Source organism: Nelusetta ayraudi, unplaced genomic scaffold (assembly GCF_046127955.1).
Source record: "Nelusetta ayraudi isolate G7.1 ecotype Tasmania unplaced genomic scaffold, CSIRO-AGI_Nayr_v1 ptg000024l, whole genome shotgun sequence".
NCBI lineage: Eukaryota > Metazoa > Chordata > Actinopteri > Tetraodontiformes > Monacanthidae > Nelusetta > Nelusetta ayraudi.
Genome location: NW_027466074.1, coordinates 1,203,278 through 1,223,394, shown reverse-complemented (window position 1 = coordinate 1,223,394; position 20,117 = coordinate 1,203,278). Strand labels below are relative to the sequence as shown.

At 45.1% G+C, this 20,117-nt stretch overlaps 1 protein-coding gene across 1 annotated transcript in view; it reads right to left on the bottom strand.

Moving 5' to 3' along the window:
• Nucleotides 1-2,394: 2,394 nt before the first annotated feature.
• Nucleotides 2,395-20,117, bottom strand: part of LOC142889832 (uncharacterized) — a 324,486-nt gene continuing 306,763 nt past the window's right edge. The window contains exons 7-8 of the mRNA XM_076028488.1: nucleotides 3,372-3,545; nucleotides 2,395-2,398 (exon numbers count right to left, since the gene is read on the bottom strand). Of these exons, the coding sequence (XP_075884603.1) occupies nucleotides 2,395-2,398; nucleotides 3,372-3,545 (178 nt within the window). The remainder of the gene's footprint in view (nucleotides 2,399-3,371; nucleotides 3,546-20,117) is intronic.

Here is a 20,117-nt window from a genome sequence, read left to right as displayed (position 1 = left end):
AAAGTGAGATTAATTTTCATTGATTCATGTGGTTTATGTTGAGACCTAGTGGAGAAGTGGGTATGGCCTACAGAAGGTTTGAGTACACAAGTTATTCAGATATGGAGAATCCCCATGGTAGGACTTCAGGAGATATATAATCAAAGTGTTAAAGCAGCAGAAATGAAATGTCAGTTGAGGTCAAAGTCACACAGGTTGTGATGGCTTTTATTGTCAGAATATTGAATCATTGAAATATAATGTTTGAGCTAGTAACAAAGTTAGGATGATATAACATAATCACATAAAATAAATGATCTGGTTTCCTTCTGATTCATTGATGTCCTTCTGAAATCTCCACACAAACATCTGGCAAGCATCAAAACCATGAATTATTTTGAGGGAAACTTCTTTTGTCTTACTTATGATTCAATAATGATTTGAGTTCCCATCACAGGTGTTGTGAATCACTTTATCTTTTCCACATGATTTCCTTATTTAAGATCATGAAGCAGAAATAAAGTCTCTTGAAAAGTATTTTTCACCTCCAAAATGAAGATGTTATAGAAGTCTGAAGTGAGAGCAGAGCAGTGTGTTGTTGATGTGTGGAACCTTCATGCTGAGATGTTCCAGCCGTGGATGATGAGAGCAGAAGCAGTGGTTGTGTTGCTGCTGCCTTCACTGAGCAGCTGCTCCAAGTCCTGCTTCTTCCACTGAGGATTCAGCTCCACCAGTGGCTTCTGGGACGTCTCTCCCAGTAACCACAGCAGCTTGTAGGGAGAAGCAGTCCGCCAGCCACCAGGCTGCACTGGGGTCAAAGGTCGTGACACGCCCACACAGTGTTGGTGCGTGCAGCTTGCTGTTTGGCTCCACTGGTTGTAGTTCTGTCAGCCACCAGTAGATGGAGCGCTCCTCTTCACTCTCCTCATCCTCACCACCACCTGCAAAGATAAGAAGAGACAGCAGGAGTCAGGACCAGGACGGTCCTTGAACGCATCATCACAGAGACGTTGACTGTTGATGGAGATGATGGAGTGACTGGTGAGAAGAAGCAGACTCTCAGTCACATGTCAAGTGTGGAACATCAGAAGGTCATGTGACCATGGAGTGTTGGACTGATACTGAGGCCTGATGAAGATGAACTGATCAATAATTGAGTGGTGAACTGAGAGAAGAAGCAGTTTGGCAGCAGATGTTGGATGAATGAGGAGCAGCTGGACGTCACCATCCTCCTCTCACACTGTGACTGGGAACAGGGGACCTCTGCTGTGGGATCAACTGGCTTTGGTGCTGGAACCATCATCCAATGGTTCCAAACCAGTACTAACCTCACACTCTCCAGTTGATGGTCACTGCTGTAGACAAGATCCATTAGTGGCTTCACTCCTGAATCCTGCAGCTGGTTCCCATCCAGGTCCAGCTCTCTGAGGTGGGAGGGGTTGGACTTCAGAGCTGAGAGCAGGCAATCACAGCTGAGCTCTGACAAATTGCAGCCCCACAACCTGAATAGAGAATAAATTATGGAATTTATAATGATGGAGAGTTTCTCCTGGGTGTCATCACTCTGAAAATCAAAGTGAAATGTCCACTTCAGCATCTGCAATCTGCAATCTGACCACTAGATGGGAGGATTTTACCCACTGTACCTTCAAGCCCAGTTTCATTCATTACTATCACAAACCAGTGTCTGCAAATTGAATTTCCAACAGCAGTAAAGTGAAAATCATGACGACAACAACAAGAGTTATAGAAGTTGTAGAGTGAAGAGGGTGAACTGACCTCAGAGTCTCCAGTTTACAGTCTGGACTCTGCAGAAAACCACTCAGCTCCTTCACTGTTGAATCCTGAAGGTGGTTCCAACTCAGGTCCAAGTGTCTGAGGTGGGAGGGGTTGGACTTCAGAGCTGAGAGCAGCCAATCACAGCTGAGCTTTGACAACCTGCACCTCCACAACCTGAATAAAGAAGAAATGAAGGAGAGTTTATAATGATGGAGAGTTTTTCCAGGGTGTCTTCACTCTGAGAATCAAAGTCAAAAGTCGACTTTAGAATCTGACACTCAACAAAGGAGAGAGGGTGAGTGAATGAGCGCTGAAATCTGACCACCAGATGGCAGGATTTTACACTCTGTACCTTTAAACCAGGGGTGCTCACACTTTTTCAACATGCAAGCTACTTTTAAAATGACCAAGTCAAAAAGATCTACCTACTACACAATCGGTGTGTGTGTGTGTGTGTGTGTGTGTGTGTGTGTGTGTGTGTGTGTGTGTGTAACGCACATGTTTTGCTAGCAGCATCTCCCAGGATCTCCGGTGCTTCTGCTGTGCGTGACTTTGAAGCGTATTTTCCGAGCGAGGCGTCAAAACAAAATTCAGCACATCGGACATTATGACCAAGAGCCAATTCCAATTCCTCCCTTAACTCCTCAATCTCAACCCTCGCCCTTAACCCTCAATCTTTGGCCCTCAATCTTGGCCCTCAAAAATAAGTGTAAGGGCTTAGAAATGGGACACCCCTTAAGTGCAGTTACGTCTTCAGACTGTGGGGGGCTGCCGTATGCCAAAGCTAAGTCCAGTCTGTCAAGAAGACGACAACGACGAAGAAGAAGGAGAAGAAGAAAAAGACGATGAAAAAGAAGAAGTCCTCCGTCGCTACACAACGAGGTACACAAGTAACGTGAAGCCGGGACCGCCGGTCCGGCTGACAAACATCGTAAAGTAAAAAAAAATAAAAATGTTACGCAACAACGATGTCAATAATCCATAAAAAACTCTTAAACTAAGACATTAAATGGTTTCGTAATATTTATATCTTTATTAACTAAGAAAATACTTCCATTTGTAGCTCGCTTTTTCGTCGCCATCTTTTTCGAAGATGTCTTGGCGAAAATACACAATGCCTACTGGGTAGCCCTCACTGCCAAGGGTGGTCCCGGAAAATCTCAATATTGAGGGCGATACAGCCCTTAATCTCCTCCCTCAACTGGACGTTCTTAGAATGGGGACAGCATTTGCACCTAGCAGAGAGCGCGCATTTTTGAGATTGAGGGTTGAGATTGAGGGTTAAGGGAGGAATTGGAATTCACCCCAAGATCAACCACAACCACCGTGTTTTCTAATCATTGACTTCCTGCCTGAACCATTCTACCTGCTGTAAGTGACGAGGACTCCACTCTTAAAGCTCTCTCTCTCTCTCTCTCTCTCTCTCTCTCTCTCTCTCTCTCTCTCACTCTCCCTCTCTCCGACCTAATGGGCACCCCTGTTTCAAACCCAGTTTAACTCATTTCAAACACAAACCAGTGACTGCAAACTGAATTTCTAACAGCAGTGAAGTGAAAATCATGACAACAATAACAAGAGTGATAGAAGTTGTAGAGTGAAGAGGGTGAACTGACCTCAGAGTCTCCAGTTTACAGTCTGGACTCTGCAGAAAAACACTCAGCTCCTTCACTGATGAATCCTGCAGTTGGTTCTGACCCAGGTCCAGGTGTCTGAGGTGGGAGTCGTTGGACTTCAGAGCTGAGAGCAGCCAATCACAGCTGAGCTCTGACAACCTGCAGCCCTCCAACCTGAATAGAGAAGAAATGATGGAGAGTTTAGAATCAAAGTCAAATGTCGACTTTAGAATCTGACACTCAACAAAGGAGAGAGGGTGAGTGAATGAGCGCTGCAATCTGAAATCTGACCACCAGATGGCAGGATTTTACACTCTGTACCTTTAAACCAGGGGTGCTCACACTTTTTCAACATGCAAGCTACTTTTAAAATGACCAAGTCAAAAAGATCTACCTACTATACAATCGGTGTGTGTGTGTGTGTGTGTGTGTGTGTGTGTGTGTGTGTGTGTGTGTGTAACGCAGATGTTTTGCTAGCAGCATCTCCCAGGATCTCCGGTGCTTCTGCTGTGCGTGACTTTGAAGCGTATTTTGTGAGTGAGGCGTCTCCGTCAGTTTACGCCAGGATTGCAGGCTCACGTGACAAGCACGGTAGTTTGGCGTGTATTTAAAGAAAACAACAGCCAAACTCTTTTTGCTGTCCCTGTCTGCTCTCATACAGAATGCAGGTATCTGAAGTATACATTGATTTTAACAATTATTATAGTTTCAGATTTAAAATGAAATCTGCTTTATGTCTCCTTTATTTGATCTGAGCGGTGCAGAAGCCGATTCATCTCATTTACCTTTGACTGTAAAATCCAGCACATATAAAAACAAAATCCAGCACATCGTACATTATGACCAAGATCACTGAGTTCCTGCCTGAACCATTCTACCTGCTGGAAGTGACGAGGACTCCACACGATTGACCTAATGGACACCCCTGCTTCAAACCCAGTTCCACTCATTTCAAACACAAACCAGTGTCTGCAAATTGAATTTCCAACAGCAGTGAAGTGAAAATCATGACGACAACAACAAGAGAGATAGAAGTTGTAGAGTGAAGAGGGTGAACTGACCTCAAAGTCTCCAGTTTACAATCTGGACTCTGCAGAAAACCACTCAGAACCTTCACTAATGAATCCTGCAGCTGGTTCTGACTCAGGTCCAGGTGTCTGAGGTGGGAGGGGTTGGATTTCAGAGCTGAGAGCAGCCAATCACAGCTGAGCTTTGACAACCAGCAGTACTCCAACCTGAATAGAGAAGAAATGATGGAGAGTTTATAACGATGGAATTTTACCAGGGTGTCATCACTCTGAACATCAAAGTGAAACGTCGACTTCAGAATCTGCAACAAAAGCAGTCTGCAATCTGACCACTAGATGGCAGGATTTTACCCACTGTACCTTCAAGCCCAGTTTAGGGCGTGTTTTCATTGCCTTGCCTCACCACGGTTCGCCTCGGTACGATTGCATTTTCATTGGCTCTGTGATTACGAGACCGTGGGCGGAGTCGACACGGTAAAGCGGGACAATGTTTTCCCCAGCATCACTTCTGTGCGATACACAACAGCGCAGCGATGGACAAAGTAGAAGTTGTTTCATACCTGCTGCTCGGTCTGTGGTTGCTTTTCTGTTCAAGAAAGAACACTTTCCCTCACTGAAGTCACAGTTGATCATTTATGCAGCAACATTTATAATTTATTGTTTCGTTTTCCATGCGAGCAAATGTGTAGTTCAACCTTCATATTTTCACCAAAAGTAAACACGAGACGGATACAACGGGAAATAGCGTTTATTTAAAAACAAACAAACAGAAAAACAGACAGTAAACACGCCTCCTTATTTGAAATAGCTGCCCTTGCGAGCCAAGGACGACTTTGTTATATGCCGCGGTGTTTGAGGCTTCCTCGCGGCCAAGAGCCACGTCCTCTCGACGAATCAGTATTTCTTCTCTCCTCAAGACTCCTGGGGTTCCCTAGCTTACCGCGCCTCACGCAGGAGCAACTCGATTTGTTTTCTTTACCGAGCGCTTCGCCATTTGCCGTTTGTCGTTTTCGCGAATATGGTTGAACACACTCGCGACGTCGAGGGCATTCCCGGTTCGCCTGCCTCTCCCCAAAAGACGAAAGTAAACATGTATTGAAAAAGCTGTTTTCAAAAACTGTATACACATAAATGTATTTGTACAACACCAATAGTAGCTACTTGTATTCACGGTAAAATGTACCTGACACGGACGTTCTGTGTCAAAGGAGTTGGCGTGGATGTCCGCTCTGACAGGGAACATCGACGCGGACACGGAGCCAATCCAGTGCCCTGCTCGTCGCTACGTCACCACTAAACTCGCTTCGTCTTGCTCGGACCCTGGGGGATTGAGGTACCAAAACAGCGCCCCCTACAACTGTGTAGCGGCCAGTGCAAACACCCTAACACCATGCCATGGCGAGGCGAGGTGAGGCAATGAAAACACGCCCTTTCATTCATTATCAAAAAAAAAGTGTCTGCAAATTGAATTTCCAACAGCAGTGAAGTGAAAATCATGACAACAACAACAAGAGTGATAGAAGTTGGAGAGTGAAGAGGGTGAACTGACCTCAGAGTCTCCAGTTTACAGTCTGGACTCTGCAGAAAACCACTCAGCTCCTTCACTGATGAATCCTTAAGGTGGTTCCAACTCAGGTTCAGCTCTCTGAGGTGGGAGGGGTTGGACTTCAGAGCTGAGAGCAGCCAATCACAGCTGAGCTTTGTCAACCAGCAGTTCTCCAGCCTGAATAAAGAATCAATATTTGATTTGTTCCATGGTGTAAATGTCATATTCAGAGTCATTCCTCCCTGTTGATGATCCAGATGTGCAGCTGTTGGGATCACTGAGTCATTCCCTCAAAGGAGTCATTGTGCCAGTGGGTTGTCAACACAATAACAACAGCAGTGTGTCAGTCAGTGTGCAGCCAATCAGCAGTGAAGATGGAAAATAATCAGTGAGTCCTTTGTGTGCTTGTTGCTGTTTTCAGTCATCAGAGACTCGTTACAAGTCAAACACATTCAAAGGACAAGATGAAGAAATACTGCTGCACTATTAATCTGCCTTCACAGGATCTTCTGCTCAGTCATGTGACCTTCATCACCAATCAACAACTTCCATTGAGCTCTCAAGTGACTGGAGACATTTTCCACACTTTCTTCCACCATCCAAAGTCTTTTCTGGCTGCAGATTGTTGACATGAAAATATCAACAACATCCACTTTGTCTAGATGAGTCTTTAATATCTGCTTCAAAGTCTTCACACTGAGCAGCGTTACACACCAGTTGTCATCTGCTGACACACACTGTCCACCAGTAGAAAGCAGGAACTGACCTGAGAACTTCCAGTCTGCAGTTTGGACTCTGCAGTCCAGCACAGAGCAGCTTCACTCCAGGATCCCTCAGGAAGTTCTCACTCAGGTCCAGCAGTGAGAGGTGGGAGGGGCTGGACTGCAGAGCTGAAGACACCACTGCACACTCAAGCTCTGAGAGTTCACTGGATGAAGGAGAGCAGAGAGAGAAGTTGTGGTCGACATGTGAGATTCTAAAGACAGTGAAAGTGAATCAAGACTCATTAATGTCTGATCATCATCATCATCATCATCACCATCATCATGTAAATGGAGGGAAGTCCCGCGGTGGTGCAGCATGTGTTTACATCTGTGGTGCGTGGTGCCAGGACACTGCAGTGGTATGCAAACACTGTTCACCACTGGCACAGTTGATGATCATAAAGTGCCGTCCATTCTATCTGCCCTGGCAGTTTACTGCCATTTTGCTAGTTGCAGTTTACATCCCTCCCACCAACAACAGCAGTGAGAGGAACGCTGCACTCAATGAACTGTAACAGGCCATCAGTGATCAACAGACAGCAAACCCAAAAGCTTTACCATCCTCACTGGAGATTTTAGTCATGCTGACCTCAAGACTGTCCTTCCAAAAGTCCAACGCTTTGTATGTGGAGGTGTTCCGAGGGAAGAGCAGGGCTCGTGCTCATGTGCGATCAATTCCACGAGGATTGGGACTCTCAAAGGAAATGGGTGTGCGTTTGTGCGTTCGCAACATTTTGAACATCCAGATTTTTTTGTTTCAGGATGAAATCCATGTACGTTTTTGTAAATGAAGCCCCAGGTCCTCAGTGTCTCCACTACAGTGTCCTCAGTGCAGCTTCACACTCCAGTGTGTTCCAGCCACTGAGTGTCAACACGTCCTGTTGTGACTGACAGTGTTGCTCTGATCTGCTGCTTCAACTCAACATGATGCTCAGTTGTGTGTAAAGTCACTGCAGCTTGGAGCTCCACTGGATCAGAGATCCTTCACTGGCGTCTCTTCGGACTCCACTGCATCTTTGATCCAACTGCTGTTTTATTGTCTGCTGCCAAATGAAGGAAGGATGTGATGTGTTTGTGTGTTCAATGTGTTGATTGTGTTGATTGACTGTGTAGTTCCACAGTTTTCATTCATGTAGCCGCTCTTTACCTTTGACGCTCAGGTGTCTTCAATGTCCGTCCGTCATACCAGCACCACTACATCATTCATAAATTGATGAGACGTGGGTTCCATTTAACTCGTTTATTTTCCTTCTTGAGTTTTTGGTTCGAGGCAACACAGACAACGTGAGGTCAAAATAATTTTTGGCTCACCAACCACTCCAGCTTGACCCGCTTTCCATCAAACATTCCGGCCATTTTTTTTTCTCGACCTAAAATAGCTGCGGGTCACCTTTCAAAATAAAATAACGGCTTCAGCATCAGAATCGGATGGTCTTGGTTCCCTTTCTCGAAGAACTTGGCAGTTGTCAGCCGGAAGGCATCTTGCACTGTACCCCTGACGACGCCATTAACTTCGTCCAGCAGTGCAACGTAGGGCTCTTTCATCAGACGTTGACTGATACATGACTGAACGAATGGCTCGCGGCTTAGCGCATCAGCGACAACGTTCTTAACGCCAGGGACATACTTCAGATCGAAATCGAATGCGGCAAGCTTAGCAACCCATCTTTGTTCACATGCGTCCAAACATGGCTTTGTTAAGATGTAGGACAATGGGCAATGACAATGACCAAACTTGTCACAAATGGCCCATTTTCCTGGACGGAAACTATCCAACCTGTGCGCTGGATAGTTAATTTGTGATCGGGACAGTGTCTTGCTGGCGAAAGCGACAGGTCGAGCAACAGTCTCACCTGGTGGCACTTGAGACAGGACTGCGCCAATGCCATCAAACGATGCATCAACAGCGAGAACGAAGGGCTCACTGAAGTTGGGGTGGGATAAGGTGACATTGCAAGCTAATTCATTCTTCAGGGTCTGGAACGATTCTTTGCATGCAGCAGTCCAGTCGCTCGCCATAAGCGCTGGTGGAGCAGATGATCGTTTTTTCACCTTCCTGCCTCTCATGGCCTTCTGCTGCACCTGCCTTCCAGAGAGGAGTCTGAACAAGGGTTTTGCTTTAGCAGAGCAGTCAGCTATGAAGTGCTGATAGTAGAAGATTAGGCCCAGGAAAGAATTAATCTTCCTCCAGGAAGGGGTCACACCATCACTCTCCATCAGGTCAGCCTCTCCCACATCCATGATGGCTTTCATCTTGTCAGGGTCCTTCATCACCCCGTCCCCACAAATGACATGTCCCAGGAACCTTACTGACCTCCGCAAGAGATGACACTTCTTGGGGGCCAGTTTGAGTTTGTGACTTTTCAGACGGGAGAACACCATCTCTAGACCCTCAAGCGCCTGCTGTTAAGTTGGGGCAAAGACCATCAGGTCATCAAGATAGCAGAGCAGACTAGTGAAGTTTTCATCCCCGAAGATTGACATCATCATTCGCATGAATGTTGCAGGACTGTTGGACAGACCTTGTGGCATTCTGTTGTACTAGTGGAGGCCAAAAGGTGAAGAGAAAGCTGTGTATTTTTTGTGCTCTTCATGGAGTGGCACATTGTAGAAGCCAGACGTCAAGTCCATGGTGGAGAAGAAGACATTTCCTCCAAGTGCAACCCACCGATCCTGGGGTGCCTTGGGCCAGGCCGTCGAGTCGGACCATGAACAGGACTGTTTGAAGCTGGGGAAGATCTTTGCAGGAGCACCTTCTCCAGCATGTTAATAAGGCGGTTCAGGGCATCAGGGTCAGTGGCCTGTGGCTGCAGTGGGCTCTGTTCTTCAGCAGGTGGTGCAGGTGGCGAGACAGCAGCAAGAGCATTCACTGACACCCTTTCTCTGGAAGTTCTGTTCACTGACATCATTTCAGAATGATATTCGTTCAGAATGTCTTGGACTTCACGAGCAGTCCACTTGTCTATCGTCTTCGACCTGAAGGTCATGGCGAGCTCAGTAGAAGGGCAGTTCTTTATGAACATTCGAGTCACCTCAGTGCTGGGGCTGTCCAGTGACTTTCCTTGCTCCTTCAGACGTTCTATGGCCAAGTCAACAGCGCGGTTCAGTCTAAGCCAGTAGTCAAAGGCATCCTCACCCTTCCCAGGAAGAGTGGTGTAAAAGTCTGCTAATGGGAGTGGTGAACACGGAACAGAATCAAAGTGCTTCCGCAAGAGACCATAAATGGCATCGGGGTTACAGGTGATGTTAATACCACTGTTCCTGGTCCCAAACCTGACAACATCCTTTGCTTTGCCACCAAGATGAACAAGGATCTCCTCCGCTTGTTCCTCAGGTTGCAGATTCCCCCTCTTAATGAAACTCCTCATGAGCTCCTCCCACTCCTGGACGGAAACAGAGTCTGAGTTGTCTCCTCTGAAGCAGGGGGGCTCCTTCAGCTTTCGATGAGGGACATATTGCAAATGGGACACGTCAAAAGCATTTGTGGCAGACACATTTGCATGGCTAGGTCGAGGGGTAGCACTATGTAAAGGGGAACTGGCTAGCATATCAGCATGGGCAGGTGAAGGGGCAGCACTGAGTAAAGGGGTAGTGACAGATGCACTGAGGTGAGAGATAATGTCCTGTGCCACCCGCTGGCTGACCTGTTGAATCAATGCATCACCCATCTGACCTACAATACTAGCAGCAATAACATCAGGGGTAGGTGCAGGGGAACACATGCTGTGCCTGTCCGGGACAGGGGAATGCGTGCCCTGGCTAGCAAGGGCATGAGGGTTTGCATCTGAGTTGGGGGGAGGGATAACACCAGTACTGAGCAAGGGGCGCCCAGGTGTACACTGATTACCCAACACTACACCACCCCCCTGAACAGGACTCTCAAACAGTAAACTTGAAGGATGCATAAAACCCCTCCCTCTGCAAGCACCAAAAGGAGTTACAAAAACATTACCCTGAGGATTACTCATCTTTCCAAAAAGTTAACAAAACACAATACCACAAAACAAAAGGATGAAACCACAAAATGCCTAGACTGGAAACTGAAAAAAAAAAAAAAAAAATCAAATAAAAGTACATAAACCCTCTATCTGATGTCTAACACTGCACAAAAGCAACACATCTGACCGACTTCAGTGACCGCAGATGAACAGCAGCAGCAGAACAGTCCCCGGGTCGCTCTGCAGCATCGGTAGCACAACAAAAGAGTCTGGAGTCACGGCACCAATGTGACCTCTCCTATTCTGTCCTGCTTGCTGTATAATGAAGACTTGCAGAAGTCAGGTGTGGAGCAGCAGTTTATTCTCTTAAACAGAATGGGACACAACCATAACTTGCTCCGTGAAACTTGGTCACCTCCTGCTTCATGGGCTTCCTCTGTACTGAAGTAGTGATCGTATAGTTGTTGTTTCTACAATACAAATAATATTAAAAATAAAATACATTTTTCTACAAAATACAAAAAAATGACATTCGCAATTTCAATAATTCGCTCCCTAAAGCTCCATTTTTATACACTGTAACATTCTTCCAGTTACACACACATACCTGAAACAGAATGGGACACAACCATAACTTGCTCCGTGAAACTTGGTCACCTCCTGCAGAGACAACGTGCTCCGTATGAGAGCTGCGTGCTGCTAATGGACATGCTAGCATGCTAATCGTTTTTAATAGCAATAAAAAAACCGAACTTTGCTAAAAAAAAATAAAAATTAAAAAAAATTAAAAAAATTAAATGAAAGACACCAGCACACATTTAAACACTGAAACACAGTTACATGAAGCATAGCTCAACTTATTGCATTAATTTCTGTCTCAGCAGGGAGGAGACCGTCTCACCTGCTTCATGGGCTTCCTCTGTACTGAGGATCGCCCAGAATGCAAAGCGCTAACTTCAAAATAAAATACAAAATAAAATAAAAATAAAATATAAAGAGCCATGGCTGTGCCCCAACCAAGTTTAACATGATTGAACACAATTTATTTTGTGAGTGCGTGAGAGAGAGAGAGAGTGGATGACGCCTTGCAGGTGCGGTCCTGGATGTCGGCTGCTGATTGGACGCGACACGGCTGAGAAGGAGGAGCAGTCGAGCCAGCCTGACTGTCATCCCTCCTCCGCTCCCAAGTCTGCAGTTAGTCACTTCTGAAATGGTGTTAGAGCACGCAGCCGTAGGTAGTGATGGCCGATGGAGGCTTTGTTGAAGCTTCGACACTTGTTTCAAAAAATGGTTCATTACTCGAGGCTTCAATGACACAGTGCTCGAGGAGGTCATCTAGTGCTCAATAAAATGAAGTGCAATAGAAACGTGTTCATTGTTTCATCGGTTGTTTGGGATTTGATTCGCCATGCATTCTTGTTGGACAACACTACATGGTTGTACGGTTCAATGCTGACACAATAAAATAAAAATGAAAAATAAAGACAATGTCTCTTTTTTGGCACGACTGATTGTAGTAGACTATAGCTCTATACTTAGCCTGACAGTTTGTGCAATGAATTATATTATATCCTAAAACAAGACTAAATAGCCCATAGTTTAAAAATATGTTCAATAGTAAGTGTTCAGTGGGTCAGATGTCAAATGTGATCTATTTAAAATGTAGAATAGATGAGCTAAATAACATATATATAATACACGTTGATGGGAATTGAACCGTCGCCTCAGTCTTGCAAGTCCAAGATTGTCATAATGTACCACAAACCCAAATCACACTTCCTTTTTTCATCTAAGCTGTTTGAGTAGCGTTAGCACACCGTGATTCCTCATCAACTACAGGCCTACACTTCAAATAATTATGAGAAAAATCCAACGTAAAGAGAGCACTTCCATTAGGAAATAGTCAACATGAAATTTCGTCTTCTACTGACACCTGCTGGTCAAATTGAATAGTTGCAAATATTGTGAAGAAGTTGTCATCTAATTCTAATCCTAAACAATATGGCCATTCGAAGTCAAGTATTAAGACAATTAATCAGGTTTGTACTGCTTGATTAAACACATTCATCCCGTTCCAGTGCACTAAAACCCACTTCCCTTCAGGACCGTGTCAGCGAAGCCAAAACTTCCTTGAGTGACGCTGTTTCCCAGCATGCAATGCGAGCTAGCGATTCACAATACTATTTCATCACAAACATGGATGTAAAAAATAAAAAGGGACGAAAAATGAAACTTCAGGAACACCAACCATTGCAATACAAGCAGAACTGGGCCGAAGTTTTATATTATGTACACCATAATACAGCCTTCTGGTGGACAAGCCATACTATTTAATCCGTGTCCTCCTATGGCACTTCCGTGGGAGGAAGCTCGTCGTAGAGGTCACGTGCTGGTTGCTCGTCACTCCACAGATCACCTCGGGAAGGTCGTTGCCCTTGCAGGGTACCTGTTTCAGGTGAGTATATGGAAAATATGGGTCAATGTGGTCAGTCGTAACAAGAGAAGCTTGCTGGCAAAAGTAATGCACTACAAGTGGATGTGACACTTTTTTCTTGTTTTGTATGAGCATTTAAAAAAAACAACAACATAATAATATGGATTTTGACCATGTATGTTTTGGAGTTCATTGAAAGAGGTTAATGTATATATATATATATATATATACATACATATATATATATACATATATGTGTGTGTGCGTGTGTGTGTGTGTAACTTTAACTAACTTATCTATTTCTATCCATCTATCAAACTTACTATCTAGGGATCTATCGACTACTAACTCTCAAAAAACTAACGGACAACCAAGAGCAACAAAACCAACCTACTGCAATTCGTATATTTTAGTGTGTGTGTGTGTGTGTGTGTGTGTGTGTGTGTGTGTGGGGGGGGGGTAGGGGTTAAAAGGAGCACAGTGATGGTTCCGCAGCATAAAGTGTATCTTCAGTCGTCGATTGTATGTGTGGGAGTCCCTCAGGTTCAGCCCAGCTGATTTAGTGTTCGGTGAGAGGACCCTTGCGTCTGTTAAGGGGTAAGTGGCTTTCCGATGTTAAACGAGTAGAGAATAATGTGTTAGATTACGTCATTTTTTTTCCGTGAACGCTTGCATCGTGCTTGTGAAACTGCTCACCAAACTCTTGTCGCCAGCCAGTCTAAAATGAAGCGGCAGTTTGACAAGAAAGCTGTGGCTCGAGTTTTTGAGACAGGCGTTGTGTGTTGGTATTGTTGCCGTTACCCGGTTCCGGTTTGCAGGCTGGTTTTTCTGGTCCGTATGTCGTGGAGCGCAAACTTTCCGATACAGATTATGTAGTGCACACTCCTGATAGAAAACGATCGTCCCGCGTCTGCCACGTCAAAATGTTGAAAAGTTACGCCCGGTTCACACAGGACACAGAAGCGCCGCGAAGCGAAGCGCCGCGAAGTGAAGCGCTGCGAATCGCTGAGCGCTTCCATTCAGCGCCCATGTTAATCAATCAGTGCGTTTACATGCAGAGCTTAATCGGACTAAGCAATCATTCGGTTTTCTCGTCCAATCGGAGTTCTCACCTTGGTCCCCGTATACATGCAGCTGAGAAATTCAAATTATTGACGGGTCCTCCTCCCAACACTAGGGGGTGGAGTGAGTCTTTTCAGCCGGTCAGCTGCTTTCGGTTGACATATTAAATCTATTATGATATGGAACGATAGTTCATAATGTACGTGTTACTTGCTTTGCAGATAAGGTGTACCCTATTTATTGTGCTCCTGGTTATTTTAAAAGGCAGACAAGAACGTTTTTTGCATTTGGAGGGCTACAACAACACTTCGATTCCAATCGGAGTTCTCAAACTCCAATCATAATCCAATCCAATCATAATCGGAGTAAGGTGTTTACATGCACGTGAGTTCTCCGATCATAATCGGACTAAGGCAATAGTTCGATTTTCTCTAGTGCCATGTAAACGCACTGAATGTAGTGGTTCAGACCAGACGTGAACAGGCGCGCGTCTCGTGCCATTCATTTCAATGGAAGCGGAAGCGCCGCGCCAACGAATTTCGCGAGCAAGGCTCCAACTGGTTCACACCAGACGCGAACAGCTCCGCGACGGTCGACAAGCGCTTCTGCTCAGCTGCACTCTTTTTTTCACTCCCACTTTTTCACTTTTTTTTTTCTTTAAAAAAAATAAAATAAAAAAAATCATTTTCGTCATCGCCCCCCCTCGCCCCGTAGCCAGCCCGCTTCATAGCTCACTTTTGTGCGTGTGTGTGTAAATAAATAGAAACACGCACTCAGGTGTCCATCTCAAGACAAGACCTCTTTCATAATGATCATTGACCGGCATCTCTAGGATCAAACAGACGTATTTTGATCAAGTCTTCCTCTGTGTGTGTGTGTGTGTGTGTGTTTAATGTCTCTCGCACTCTGATACAATGTACTGACAAATATAACATACAAATATGATATATGATCGAATTTGTCATTGGGTTTTTAATTTTGAAATTAGTTTATTTTGAAAATTCACCGGATTTTCTCGTTTTTATTGAGCGACTTCCTGTACTATTGACGAGGACCGCTCGCGGCTCGCGCACGAAATAGAGCAGACGCCAAAACAACAAATGCATGCCGCGAGCCGCGCAACCACCACATTGATTAACGTGGGCGCCGAATGGAAGCGCTCGGCGGCGCTTCGCTTCCACGTCCAGTGAACTGACGTTAAATGCATGGCGCGATCCGCGAGGGGAGCCGCGCGCCTGTTCGCGTCTGGTGTGAACTACTACATTGCTTAACATGGGCGCCGAATGGAAGCGCTCGGCACTTTGCGGCGCTTTGTGGCGCTTCCGCGTCCAGTGTGAACCGGGCGTTACGTCGCTAGGAAAAATATGTCGCCTGAGCCTCCGCCCCCTCCGTGCCCATTGGCGGAGGGAGGGCTCATGAAAAAAAAAAAAAAAAAAAATCGGTGTTCCTTCGGCGCGCCAGGGAAACTTTGAAATTATGAATAACTTAAGCTTGTTTTTGTCCCATTTGCCTGCATTAGCCCGTCATGATATTGTTAAATTAATTGAGAGCCACCCACTATTGTTTTCTGACCACCCCCGCCATACGTCAGTTTTGCACCATGACATAGAAGTAGAGGGACATGCCACAAGTAAGCAACACGCACACAGAGTCAATTCTGGGAAGTTAAGAAAGAAGCTTTGGCTCTCCTTCTGACAATGCCCATGTTGATGTTAATTTGGGGTCAGGTTTTTACAGACTATAATGCCCTCGTGGTCCTGGATAGGATGCGCAATCAAACCAGCCGTACATGCGGTGGTCTCTGCTCCTGCAAGACTTCAATCTCCAGATTTGCCACAGGAAGGGGGGTTGATAATGTGTTGGCAGATGCGTTATCACGTGTACATGTGGACTAGCTGCGGAATTCTTATTTCAGGGGAACTGAGGTTTTTCTTGTTTAGTTTTGTTTGTAGGTATGTTAATAGGGTTTAGTTCTTAAGAGAGGGGGTGTTATGACCCACAGGTGGGTCTAGGTGCCTCTATCTAAATAACTATTACCAATTTTAAACGTTTAGTTTTTTACTACTACACAAATGTAAAGTCAAACAACATACGCTTACAGAAACTCACACAACAAAATATAAATTAAAATGTGTAAAACAAAAAGAAAAAAAAAATCATCATTCAGATAACAGTTTTGTCCTTTAGTGAAGATTGACAATGAGAAAAACCAAGAGCCTCATCTTTGTGCGGCTGATCCTGTTTCTTCTCTCTGTAAATATCTGCCCTGTTTTGGAGAAGATTCTCTCTGAGGGGACTGATGTTGCTACAATGCACAGTCTCCATGCCATCACATGTGTAAGGCGTCGGTAAATTGAAGCCTGCAGTTTGCAGTTGCAGCTGTTGCACGACAAAACGGGTCAACCAACCCGACAAACGAGCCGGGTGATAATCGGCTCCGATCGGCTTGCGATGGAATTGGGACACCCGGGACAACACCACCTTTTTTTTACCTGCCGCACGGAATGACGTTGAGCGTAACGTACGCTAAATCATAATATCGCGCCAGTCAAGGTCATATCGCGGGCCTGTCCCGCTCACCAGATATCCAAGAAGGTTGGTGAGGGCTGAGCGGGCAAAACCTTTGGTGACTAAGTACTGAAGGGGTGAATTTTTTCTCTACCTTTTTGCGCCTGAGTAAAAAAAGGGGGCACAGGGACGCCTGTGCAGCTACAAGTAATAAGTCTAGACAGGGATGGGGAAGAACCAGAGCAAAGTGGCTGCTGCAGTTCCCCAGGGGGGACAAATTGTGGACGACATGCGGAAAAAATACGGTCCAGATTGTCTTGATATGTTGGATGTTTGGGTTGAAAAGTATGGTTTCCCAGAGGGAGGATCACTGAGTATGGAGGAATTGAGAAACCTCCGGGATAAACTGAATATAGCCGAGGGAAAGGTTACAAAAAAGAAAAACCCAAACAGGTGGGAGATTCAAATCATCAAAGATCATGAAAGGTGTTTTTCATTCTGGAAACCTGAAGCAGAGGTCAGGGACAGGAAACAAGTAAAGAAAGGTGTGAACAGCGCTGGGCGCTGGAGCACAGGGGTGACAGAGATAACGGCAGAGGGTGCACACACTCACACACACTCCCCAGAGGAGGGAGAAAAGGAGCCACTCACACACGAGCATTCAAATGCACCAAATGTCTGTATCCTTCTCTTACAGGCCCGAGGGACCCTCTCCTGGACATGCCTGTCTTCCCTCCTCCCGCCTGCCCTCATCCAACAAAGCTACCACCGTACAACCCTGCGCACTCCAGCACCAACGCCGCAGCATCGCCACGTTCATCAGGACTGCCGTCAACCAAACGGCCAGCCTCATCACTGCTTTCAGACAAGGGCTGCTCCCCCAGATCGCCAAAGCAGTTAACAGAAGCTGCTGCGTGGGGATTGAACATGCCCGGCTGACAGAGGTCCGACGTCATTCAGTGCACGCTGAGAGGCTTCTGCAGGAGGCCAGCGATGCAGAGGACAAGAAGATAAAGCGTGCCTCCCTCACCATGATGAAGCACCTCAGTGACACGGCGAGACGGCCCTACAGGAACAACGACAACCGACGAAGGGCGACTAGCGGAGACAGAGGCGAAAAGGGGGCGTGCCACATCTGCGGCCGCATGGGTCACTGGGCCAGAGAATGCCCTGACAAAGGAAGACACCGCGGGCAGAACCATGCCCACCGCAGCCAAGAGAGTGATCGCGAGGACCGGAAAAGAGGATCCAGAGGGGACCAGGACGTGTTTATGTAGCATAATTGTGGCAAAGCACTGTTCCTGCTTTTGTTGTGGTTTGTGGCATGTGTGAGAGTGATCAGTGAGCAGGGTGCAGTTACCCACTTCTACCAGTGGAGGTCGTGTTCGCCCCGGGGAATAACGCTAGAGAGGTCTCTCAAGTGGCTCGTGAGACCTATGTGGAGCGAACCGTCGTAGCGGACGTTAACGTGTGTGTTATCTGTTGTGCTTCCACAGGTGAGAAGGGGAAATGGTTGAAAATAAGAGCAAATGTATGTGTGGCTGTTTCGTAATTGAAGTCTGAGATCGAGGGTATGTGAGTTAAATTTACGTTTTGAATGTATCGTCTCCGAGTGATTACCTAGCGAAGAGGAAACAACGGCTAGCCCGTTGCTAGGTTACCAGGAGGCGGGGTTGACGCTCGGTTACGTTAGTGTTCGTTTAACGTTATGGGATGTTTATTCAGTAGAAATGTGAATATTTAAATGTATACGAGTAAGATTGAATGTGGGAAACGACATGATTAATAAGTTCAAGTCGAAGTCGGGTATGGATCTGTGTTTTGAAATGTAAAAAGTAGATAACGCTCGAGAGGAAGTCTCTCAAGTGGCTCGTGAGACCTATATGGAGCGAACCGTAGTAGCGGACGTTAACATGTGTGTTGTCTGTTGTGCTTCCACAGAAAACCAAAATAAAAGCTTCTAAAGAAACAAAGAAAAACAAAAATAAATGTGTCTTCGCAACATTACCACTACATTTACGTTTGACTATCTGCTTTAATATAAAACCACAAAAAATGTGTTTTATAATTTTCTTTATATAATCTACAAACGTATTAGTATGATCCAGGGAAAATTCCATGTTTGTTTGCGAAACTCATTGGAAGAATGAAGAAAATCTATTCGATTGTTATTGTCATGAACATGAATCACAAAACATATATATATATATATATTTTTTTTTTTTTTGTTTTTTTCATGTGTCACTTTAACAGAGACAACACCATCTGTAATTACTATGTTTGGTTGCATTTCCCTGGCAGGCAAAGATATGGAAGAGACATCCTTCTGGGTGGAAAATGGGACTGGCTTGTCTGTGGATGGTGGAGGCTCGCTGGGCTCATCAATCCGTCCATCCATTCACCTTGGTCGTCTCATCCTGACTGCAGCACGCCACTGTGGAGGCTTGACATAACACACATTAGATTAATAACAGAAAAGCAAAATGTGACTGATGGTGTATTATTTAGTGTGCTTCAGTTATAATTCTCATAATAATGACTGTTTTGCTGGCTTCACACAATATATATAATTGGCCTGTCTTAGTTAAAAGCCCACTCACCACGACAAGGTGAAGGCCAAGAGTGGGAACACAAACACAGACCAGAAACGAACAGGACAAATCCAGACAAGACTACAAAAAACACAAACACAAATAACACTAATATCACTTTGACCACTATCTTTTTTCACAAGAACTTTTATTTCTTTACAAATTGAACCTTAGATTGTGTCACAACAAACTAAATAAACCCTTGAAACAGCCAACAAAACATGAAATAACACTTCATCAATATTATAATGAGTATCCTCATAAATGATTTCAAGATAACTTTCAAACTTTCTTACAAATTTTTTTTTTACGTCTGCCGTAATGATTTTCAAGTTTTTTTCATGTGAATATTTTAACATTGAACATGTTAACTGAACAGTCAATGTAAAATCCCTTCATTGTTGCTCTGACCTCTTCATCATTTGTGACCTCTTCATCATTGGTGATCTGTACATCATTTGTGACCTCTACATCTACATCAGACACAGTATGGCTGTCACATGGTTCCTGAATCACGAGAAAACTGTCTTCTTCCAAGATCTCTGACACCTCTTTACATTTTTTAGAATATGTGTGGTCAAAGATTTGATCAAAATCACGCGTGTGTGTGGGTGTGTGTGTGACTCACTTACCTTTTGTTTGGTAGACATGCTCTTACCTGATTTGAAGAAACTAAAAATGGTTGGGACAGCTGTTGAAGTTAGGCACTTTCTCTCACCACGCAAAATGAAAGATTTCTCCTCAAAGTGAAGAGCACACAGCCTGGAGTTGTCATTGGGTGTCCAGTTTTTTCTTCTCACATTTTCCACCCATTTGTGCAACCTTTTTCTGTCCCCAAAAGGAAAGCTGTAAAAAACAAAACATTCCAAAAATAA